This window comes from Lycium barbarum, chromosome 1 (genome assembly GCF_019175385.1).
Source record: "Lycium barbarum isolate Lr01 chromosome 1, ASM1917538v2, whole genome shotgun sequence".
Taxonomy (NCBI): Eukaryota; Viridiplantae; Streptophyta; class Magnoliopsida; order Solanales; family Solanaceae; genus Lycium; species Lycium barbarum.
In genome coordinates, this window is record NC_083337.1 from 171,731,844 (window position 1) to 171,742,177 (window position 10,334).

Consider the following 10,334-nt stretch of genomic DNA (forward strand, 5'->3'; position numbering starts at 1 on the left):
TCGATTATATGAATCCTCACGGACCATGTTTTTCCATTAAATTCATCTCAGGCCAACATTATACAAAATAAAAATAAAAAGCACCAGAAGTTCTCTATATTTTCTAATGGCATAAAAATCTCTTACAGGGTTAAAGACTCCTAAAAAGCATAGAACTTAAAGTAGGCGTGCTAACATGACTAAAATATATGCCCAACTAGTTGGTATCGCTTATGCAGATCTTTTTATTCCATCATGTCCTATTTTTCCCTTAGTTTGCATGCATACCATTGTGCTCGCACAACTAAACAATAATTTTCCGTAAGACATGCACCTCTTTTACAAAACCAATATGATCACTACTGCTGATGTATTGCTTACACATTTCCATTCTGCTGCCTCTTGACAAAAGCTTCTAACTGCCCTGTTGCTGCCAAGACAAGACCTGTCGCACCAAGACAAATATGATAGACAGATCTTAGGTAGAGGGATCATCACATTATCTCAATTTAACAAGTTGCAAACTAATGCATAGCACAGTATCATTGCATAATAATTAACATTATGTATAGCGCTTCTCTACTCAGCTTATCAAGTCCTCTCTTCCAACACCAGCCCCGAAAAAGCAAAGGGCAAAAAAAAAAAAAAAAAGCAAAGGGAAAAATGATCCACTTCCTATATTAACAGGGTCCGATAAATACCCAAATAGTCACTAAAGGAAGGGATGATGAATCTAAAACATGCTCGGAGAGAGAAATGCAGAAACAAAAGGATTAGCTAAATTGGCAATGGCTCCTCATAGTGGCAAAGAAGAATTAGGCTAGTTATTCTCCCAGCTAATTGTCCCGCATAGCTCCGCCATTGTTAAAAAAAATATATATACATACATGTGTACATATATTCAGAAACATACAAACAGCCATAGATTTAATATTCCTTGTAAAAAAATAAAGGACATTAAATGTCACTGCCTAGAGCAAGAAAATATCACAACAAGCGCAGAAGCTGTATTAATTATGAAACTGCCTCTTAGATAAAAGGCATCATTCAATGTCAATAATTGCAGAACCAACAACGCCATTGCCTCTTATACAATATACATTCCATAGTTATTCCTTTTTTCATAACCGTGGTGTTCGGGCCAGCTTGCGCGTGCTCGACTAATTTCACGGGTTACCGACTGGTACCTCCCACCAGCACAAGTACTGGTAACTCTATCCACCAAGACTTGGACAAATGGGAAGAAATTTTTGAAAACTCAGATGGGAAGAGATCACCTAGTGGTTTTTGCCTTCGTGGGGAATTGAACCTTGACCTCATGGTTCTCAACCCACTTCATTGACCCTCGAGTGCACATTGCATAGTTATTATACTCACCATAAATAAAGTAATCCAACTAACTCCTACCTAAAAATGGAGCAGAGGGTCTCCCAGGCCTTGACTTAAATTCAGGATGAAATTGCACCCCAATGTAAAATGGATGATCTTGAAGCTCCAAAATCTGCATAAAAAAGTGTTTTTTTTTTTTTTTGGTTGGGAGGAAGGAAGAACAAGTCAACAATAGCAATAACAGAAAGAAGAAAGTAGTCAAGACACAACACTGTGACCAAATGATCATTGACATAGAGCTACAACATAGTCTAAAACCAAAGGATTACAAAAAAACAAGGCTCTTTTCCTTAATAGTATCTTATAGCCTATACTCAAAAAACAAACCTCCATCCGTTTCCCACTTTCATCCCTTCCTACAAATTTCAAGCCGGCTTCTTCCAAAGAGCCAACAATGTCAGGGTTGACCTGCAACATACACCAAACACATAAAACTCTATGCTGCGGGGATGACAACATACATGAAACGATCATTTCCTTGCAACAATGTCAACTCTTATGGTTTAACCTCATATCTGTGGCGATGTCGTTCGTCCACATATTCTGAATTGTTATACCTGCCAACAGAGAGTATGTGAGCATACTCTGATAAGCAATGCAAATATCAAACAAATCCTGCATAGGTGCAAAAACTAAAGTAGCCTCTCAAGAAACACAGATGCCAAAACGTATATCATAGTCCTCATCACGAATCAGGCTTGACAAATTCAAGATCTAGTCTTATGCTCCTGTCAGTGGTACACAGCATAAATACATTCTAGCCTAGTTCAAAGCCGAGGAAGCCCTGAAAGATGCCAACTGATCCAAGCGTCTGGCGGAGGCACTCAAATGATGAATAAATGAAGCTTCTAGGCTACTTATGATTTAAGTGTGAAATGATGGTGTATAGAATCTGTACAGCTTTGCAGCGATACAATCAGGAGTCTGGAACAACGTTCTTCGAGAACCAAGCCTCATTGTGCTTCCCATATGTGTTTTTGATCCCTACATTACCAAGAAGTTGAAGTAGATAATCTATCTCACTCATCCATATTTAAAAATAAAATAAAAAAGCAGCGAAATGAGAAAAAAAGGTAGAGAAAAAGGAAGTCGTTAAGAAAAGACAATTCATCATCCATCTCTTTATGCTTTATAGTGAGCAAGCTACCTCTGGCATGAAAATTACAACACGGTCAGGTGTTTGGGGATCAAACTCTTCACTATTGGCCTTATCCAAATGTAAAACCTTCAATATTAAAATGATATAGTGACACCTATTAGAAAGTTTATCAAACAAAGCAAATTTTCTGATTTGCTGTTCAAGAGAAACTCACAGATCTAGCAAACTCAATTACAGAGATCTGCATCCCTAAACAGATCCCCAGAAACGGTACACTATTCTCCCTGGCATATCTTGCAGCCAATATCATTCCCTTGACACCCCGATCACCAAATCCACCAGGAACCAATACACATGCTGCGCCCTGTACAGGAGGTGTTCATTAAATAGCCTCTAAAATGAGCAAGATCTCTGCAAAACTTTGCTAGTGAAAACGTAAGAGAAAATAGTCTATAGCAGCAGAAGACTACACACTCAGCCTCAGATTCTTGGTAATATTAGATGACAAAAACACTATCCATGGATAAACTGTTATAAGGATACACTTCCTGTGCTATTGTAATAGAAGCTTAAGGTTTGACCGGATTGACAAATTCACATGCATCTAATGTTAGCACTTATCAGTAATGAATCATCTTAAGGTAGACCCAAGAAAACAATGATCACCAAGAGCTAGAATCGGGTACCAACAACTATAAAAGATTTAATACTACAAATGGAAGTAAGGTGATGAAATTTTTTGGAAACCGGTAAGTGATGAGATGACATAGCTATTAGTCTATTACTACTAGGCAAGGATCAATATTTACCCTTAGATTCTTCCATGCAGCTGCATGAGCTTCTGGGGTCTATGGAAAAAGGTAGTTACAATCAGCAGTCCAAGGCAGCACCTAACCTAAAAAGAGGAAAGACTAGGTACCAATTTAGCACTATCATCTTCAAGATCTGATGCTGCAATCCAGTCGATTGATGGCTTCAATGAACATGCAATACATGCATGCATAAGAGCCTGAAAATATGAAATGAAACATAGAGAGAGAGAGTAGTCAATACCAAGTAACAGTGTTAAGCTGCAAAAACCTTATCTGGTTATTCCAGCACCAGGAAGAAGAATATTAGAAATGTCCAATAGGAAAACACTACTTTGAAATAAATCCAAAAGCAACACATGCAGAGTGGTTCCTGAAACTTCAGTTTGGTCTATTATGCCTTAAAGGAAACATAAATGCAGAGATGTTCTTTGCAGTATCACTAATCGTACCTTCACTACAGACAAATATGAATCTGTTAGCCCAACATACTTCCCAACCATTGCAATCCTCACCTGCAAAAAGAATAAGTTTGCTCACTTACAAAATTAGATATAGGTAGAAATATAACAATATTTGATCCTACTAACGGATTTGGTAATATTGTCAGATGTCTCAGCTCTTCTGGTCCACTCCTGTAAATCAACATGTCTTGCCACACTGAAAATAAATATTGTCAGCAAACATATTAAGCACTTACGAAAGATCAAAATCGATGCGGCTTGTTTAGATCCTTAATAGATAACTTGTGACAAGAAGCAAACAAAATAAAACAATACCAGGTTAAACACTTGTGGCAATAAGCAAACAAAATAAAACAATACCAGGTTAAACACTTGTGGCAACAAGCATGCAAAATAAAACAATACAAGGTTAAACTCATAAGAGAGAAAAAACCGCTCTTTTTTTTTTTTTTTTTTTTGATAAAGTAAGAAATGGTATAAATGGCATCAAGAAGATGCAAGTTAGATAGTTACAAAAGTAGTGAGATTGTAAGCTCATGTACAACTGTCCTATGCAATGACTAAAGAGCTTACAAAGTCCAAAAGATCGACATTAGAGTCTAAAGGGGCTAACCTATCCCAACTATATAAAGTTAATAAACAATAGGTCTTAAGCTGGGGGATTGGAGTTGATATTCCATCAAAGCACCTACTGTTTCTCTCCTTCCATATACACCAAAATATACAAGTAGGGATCATTTTCCAAACTTGTCTGATGGATTTATCAACTTTCCAAGAGTTCCAGCTAATGCAGGCATACTTTAAACCAAAAAAAAAAAAAAACCGCTTGTAGCAATTAAACAAATTTGCAATTTAAGTTGGACAATAAGGAATACTGAGATAAATACAGAATTACTCCCTCTTTTTCAAAAAAGGATGATATTATTATTATTATCATCATTATTTGTAGATCCAAACAATTCTCTTTGTCTACTATCTTTTCAAACATTTTAAACTAGAAAAATATGATATTTCATTTTCATTAAAAAAATGTGTATACATAATAGTTGGGTGTACTTTTTTTTTTTGTTGATAAAGTATGTAAATTGTTTTATGTATTTGCTAAATATTACTCCCTCCGGTTCAAAAAGAGTGTCCACTTAGCCATTTGCACACCCCTTAAGAAAATACTAACTCCTAGGGAAAAAAGGGGGTAATTTGACTAAACTATCCCTAATTAAATAGGTATTGGGATTTGGTCACTTAGCACTTAATAAGGGCACATATGGAAAAATAAGGTTTACTCTTTCTTGATTTGGTAAGTGGATACTCTTTCTAAACCATAAAAAAAGGCTAAGTGGAAAACTCTTTTTGAATCGGAGGGAGTAGTAAAATTTTATCGAAGACATTTTCAAACATTTTAGGACCCGTTTGTCCATGAGAATTATTCACTTTTTTCAAAAATTAATGTTTGGCCATCAAAATTCCAAGTACAACTTGAAGTTGTATTGGGAATTTGAAAAACAACCAAAACCTTGTTTTCCACTTTTTCCATTTCTGTTTTAGACCGTTACTTTTGTTTTTCTGTTTTCAATTTTTACCTTAAAAGATTTTATTTTTATCAAAGTGTGTATTTTTACAGCTACTTGGTTAAGTTCTTGTTGGGTTTTGTATGGAGTACAAGTGCAAGGTGGGATTGATGGGGCAGTGTTTACGCACTGGTTATGTTTATTAATTGCTTTGGGTGGTGAGGGTATAAATCATATTTCATGTTTTTCAGAAAAAGTACATTTCAACAACCAAATATTATTTGCAAAAACTATGGCCAAACACAACTTCAATTCCAACTCCAACTTCAAAAATTCATCTATAGCCGAACGCCTACTTAAACTAGAAAATATGATTTTTCATTTTCAATTAAAAAATGTGTGATAAATAATAGTTTTGTGTACTTTTTCTTTATAAAGTATATAATAGTTTTATGTACTTGCTAACAACAACAACAACCCAGTGAAATCCCACAACGTGGGGTCTGGGGAGGGTAGAGTGTACGCAGACCTTACTCCTACCAAGGTAGGACGGCTGTTTACGAAAGACCCTCGACTCAATAGAAAGCATAAAAAGAGGTCAGATAGGGCCATGAAATTCAAAGAGATATGGAAATGAAAATAACGAAAGCGACTAAGCCATGATTGCAAAGGGGCAGTAGCTATCACAGATAAAATAAGATAAAAAGATAAATGTCCTAGCTAAATATTAGTAAATTTTATCTAATAAAATTTAAGAAATTTGATATCTGAATTCACACTGAGATTTGATGCATTGACTCTCATCTCTGAATAACATTCTTTCTGTGGCGCAGGGAATAATTTGTAAACTCCAATTCTAGATAAAAGAAAACAAAAAAGAAAGAAAAAACTTATAACCTTAGTAAATCCAGTTGCTTTAGAATAGCATCATGAGCACTTTGGTTCTGTTACAAAAAATGAGAAAGTTATGAGCAATATTTACATTACAATACGACAAACAACAAATGCTGCATTCTGTAGACCCACCCGAAGCAGGAGAGGAACGTGCCAAATGTTAGGAACATCATGGATATTTAGGATATTAGCAACCTACATGAAAAACAATAAAATGGAAAAGTTAGAAGTGACTTCAAATTTTAAATGCACAGTAAGAAAAAGCGTCACAAATGAAACTTACAGGAACATGGCAGAACTGTGAAAGCTTCTGTTTGGCATTCTCAACTAATGGCTGCAACACATACAAAATAAACACATTTCAATTGCCGTGCTCTGACTAACATTGAGGAGTTTTTGCTTAAAGAAAGCAAACCTATAGGTTATAAACTATAGTTTGTAATGCTTCTAAGAATCTAGAGAGGAAGTTCACTGCTAACTTATCTTACAAACTTGGAGAATAAAACATGAACGGTAATGGACATCACAGAGATCATTGGATCTCTAAGCACAGGCCAGCTGATTGAGATGTCCCGGATTGAACTAAACTAATCCGATAGGTACCATATAGAATACTAAATGCAGATTATAGCATAGGATGGCAATATACCTGAGCAGAACGGCAAGCTAAAAAATGAGGAATCAAACCTAATGCTCTCAGTTCCCGCACACTATGTTGGGTAGGCTTAGTTTTCTGCAGAGGCATGGAAGTCCAGAGTGAGCAGTATAGGGAAACTAAAAAGAGAGAACAAGAACAACATGATCACATGCTTTAAACTTATTTAGTATAAAATATTACTTGCTCACCCACGACCCCCAATACAGGTATAAGACTGACGTGAATGAGGCAAAAGTTATCTTGCCCTGATAAAGAAAAATATGATAGTTACACCAGGAAATTGCAATTAAGAAAAGTTAAACTTTTGAATATATTAATACAAATCAAAAGAGGGCATTCAACTAGAGAATAGATAATAATGGTGTAAATGATCATCCCCAATATAAGCAAATTCCAACTTACCGACTGAAAAATATAACTGTCGTAAAGCCTCAATGAAGGGCATTGATTCAATATCGCCTAAAAATGATCATGTAAGGGCTATGTCAGAAGAAATGACATGCTCATGAATACGGAGTAAGAGAATGGAGCAGAACAAAAGAGATAGGCGGAAGATTAGAGCTTCAAGTACGTATGATACCACTGCCTCTAGAAGAACTTACCTACAGTACCCCCCAATTCAATGACACAAACATCTGCAGGTCCCTCCTTCCCATCCACAGGTATAAGAGATACTGATTCAATCCAATCCTTGATAGCATCAGTGATGTGTGGAACCACCTGAAAGGAGGGGGAGAGAGAGAGAGAAGAAGAAGAAGAAATCCTACAGTTCTTAGTAACAGGTTTCTTTTCCCCTGATTTCATCATACACCATATCAACACAGAAATGTATAATCACCTGAACAGTTTTTCCAAGATAATCACCTTTCCTTTCCTTCTCTAGTACAGACTGGTGCATAAACAAACTTATTTACTGTTAGAGGAAGCACATTAAGATCACTCTCTACCCACGAATCCACAGATATACAGACGTGTATTCATGTCTATGTATAAGCACCTGATATATCTTGCCAGTTGTGATATTGTTGTCTTTAGTCAATGTCACATCCAGAAATCGTTCATAATTTCCTAAATCTAGATCAACCTGTTGAAAAACAGCAATATTGCAAAGAATGAGTGACCTCTTTGAAGCTTTGGAGAACGACTAACAAGCTTTGCAATATTATATTCCTTAGATAACTTCTCCCGGAAGACAGTATTGATTACAAGGGTTAACAATTTGAAAGAATTTAGGTAACAACAGATATCTATTAAACCATGAGTTTGAACCATATTTTGGTCAAAAGTTCTATTTTACAGTCTAAGAGTGGTAATTTTACCCTGTTTCTGCGCGCAAAGCTTAGTTTTATATAGGAAGCATATACAGATCCAGTAACATCCTTCTTCATGAGAAATAGAAATAAGTTATTATGGAGCAAAGTTGGTCCATACAAACCCAGTTTGGTTAATGTAAGAAGAATATGTACGTTAAATTAATTGATACTCTTAATATCAAATAGTGGCTTTGGCACCTGCATGGATGCAAGTTAAGAACACAATTAAAATGTAATAGCCTGGGTATGAAATTGGAAAGAGGGAAATATTAAGTGGGACGACGTTGTTTGGAAAGGGGAATTAACTACCGTTAACAGAATTTTAAGTTTTTAAATAAGGCGTCATTAAGCGATGGGCGGTCAAGATTAATCTGATTCAACGGCCGAAATCTATCCAGATTGGAGTATAAATAACTCCAATTCTGGTGTGGGATGGATGTGAAAATTTGGAATGAACTTTCTCTCATGACCCCTTCTTCTCTTTCTTCTTTCTATCCCTTGCGGATCTTATCTCTATTTCTCCTCCTCTCTATTTTGTAACTCTTTCGAATTGTTGGAAAGGTGATGAGCTTTAATTTGCATGTTGAATCAGGTATGTTGGACTATTGAACAAGACAGTACTTGGGTGTTGTTGAGTTCCTTATTCTGTTATCTGTAATTTCACTGTTTGATTGGTTTAATAGTGACTTCTCATTTCGTATTTTGATTAGCTAAGTTCATTACAAATTAGTATCACAGCATTAATTTTGACCATACCTGCAGCATAATGACTTGGGGTCTTGGGACCGAAGCCACTAGCTCTAAGCAAACATAAGAACATCTCGAAAAATAGGAAATTCAGATTCAGTCTAACAGGGTGGAAGCTGACTCTAAGGGTCCGTTTGGACATGATTTCAAAAAATCAAAATATTGTTTGGTTACACATTAGAATGATCTTTTGGTTAGTTTTTTAAGATGATTTTTCAAATTTGAGAAACTCATTTTTCAAATGAATTTTTTCCCACTCTTTCAACTTCTTTCCAAGTGAAAAGCATGTCCAAAGACAACTTCAACTTCCAAAACCGTTCTTCAACTTCAAATACTACTTTTAAAAATTAGCACTCAATTCATGTCCAAACGCCTACTAATTTTAATGCTATAGACTCTAAACTGGCTCAAATGAGTTTAGCAAACCTAAAGGCATTAATGAAACTGATTGGGAGAGGAAACGAACCACATTAAAACAAGAAGAGAGAAATAGGGTGAAGGGCTACTTCCCAAGCCTAAATTTTTCTCCACTTCTTTAATGTCAACAACAATATTCTGCAATATCCATTGTAAGGCTACAACTCTTCATTATTGAAGCAATGCTATCAACTAATAACACACTTGTGTTTTCGTGGACTTATGGCCATGTTCTTTTTTAGCCTCATCTGGTCCTTTTGAAACTTTTAGCCATGAAATCAAACTAATTATCTCAACCCAAAAATTAGAGTACATTAGTCATTTCATTGTGATTAATTTATATTATTGCTTATGATCATATTTTAGATTATCGTAAAATAATTAATTTTGTATAAAAATAAAATGATTAAATCTTTGTTTTTGAATCAATCTGGAATTCAAATTCCTGTAAAAAAAACGTTCCTATGAGTTGACATTTAAGTCATTTAAACAGAAGCACTCTTTGCCAAATAGTAGCACTTGTTCAATACTGAATGCTTCAGGTAAGTGGAATAGAGAATCATGGGAATTGTTGCAAATAAAGAAAGATAAGGAAGATGGAACACTACCTCTCCACCATCATCGAGCACAAAAACCTCGCCATGCTCAAAAGGAGACATGGTACCAGCATCAGTGTTCAAATACGGATCTGCAAGCATGAAGCTCAAATTGAGGCTCTACAAATAGGAAAAAGACAAGTAGTGAGGAAATAAGGACCAATTTTGATGGAGGTAACGCGAAGGCCGCAGGCTTTAAGAACAACACCGATACTACTTGCTGTGACGCCCTTGCCCAAACCACTCACCACACCTCCTGTCACCAATACGTACTTCATTCTTCTCTTCTCCTTATACTTTTCCCTGCTCACTCTACTCAATACAGGAATCTGCTGCGCCGCTGCTCGTGTGAATGTACAAAACGCGTATCTTCTAAGTATCCACATTTTAACAGAGGTTTTTCTCCCTTCGACAGTCTATATCCTACATTTCTGAAAAGGAAAGACTGGTAAGTACTTATC

The 10,334-nt window shown here is 35.9% G+C and overlaps 1 protein-coding gene and 1 long non-coding RNA gene across 11 annotated transcripts; one reads left to right on the top strand and one right to left on the bottom strand.

Annotated features, from left to right (window-relative positions):
- Positions 1 to 10,334, bottom strand: LOC132608747 (uncharacterized). 10 transcript variants are annotated; one of them, XM_060322503.1, is made up of 22 exons: positions 10,122 to 10,332; positions 9,886 to 9,993; positions 7,798 to 7,884; positions 7,639 to 7,689; positions 7,403 to 7,520; positions 7,203 to 7,259; positions 6,981 to 7,045; positions 6,792 to 6,875; positions 6,426 to 6,476; positions 6,275 to 6,337; positions 6,146 to 6,192; positions 3,867 to 3,936; positions 3,729 to 3,791; positions 3,387 to 3,476; positions 3,277 to 3,315; positions 2,682 to 2,831; positions 2,516 to 2,593; positions 2,267 to 2,352; positions 1,877 to 1,925; positions 1,696 to 1,776; positions 1,387 to 1,480; positions 1 to 424 (listed from the first exon to the last, which is right to left on the bottom strand). In XM_060322503.1, the coding sequence occupies exons 1-22, from the start codon at positions 10,257 to 10,259 to the stop codon at positions 357 to 359; spliced, it is 1,737 nt and encodes a 578-aa protein (XP_060178486.1). In that variant the 5' UTR covers positions 10,260 to 10,332; the 3' UTR covers positions 1 to 356. The 10 variants fall into 10 exon arrangements, with proteins under 10 accessions (XP_060178486.1, XP_060178464.1, XP_060178501.1 ...); XM_060322481.1 differs by having other exon boundaries at positions 9,886 to 9,965; positions 10,034 to 10,331; XM_060322518.1 differs by having other exon boundaries at positions 9,886 to 9,965; positions 10,122 to 10,258.
- On the top strand, positions 3,935 to 4,198 carry LOC132608821 (uncharacterized). The gene is made up of 2 exons (XR_009570533.1): positions 3,935 to 4,058; positions 4,104 to 4,198. It is a non-coding gene; the product is annotated as an uncharacterized LOC132608821 (long non-coding RNA).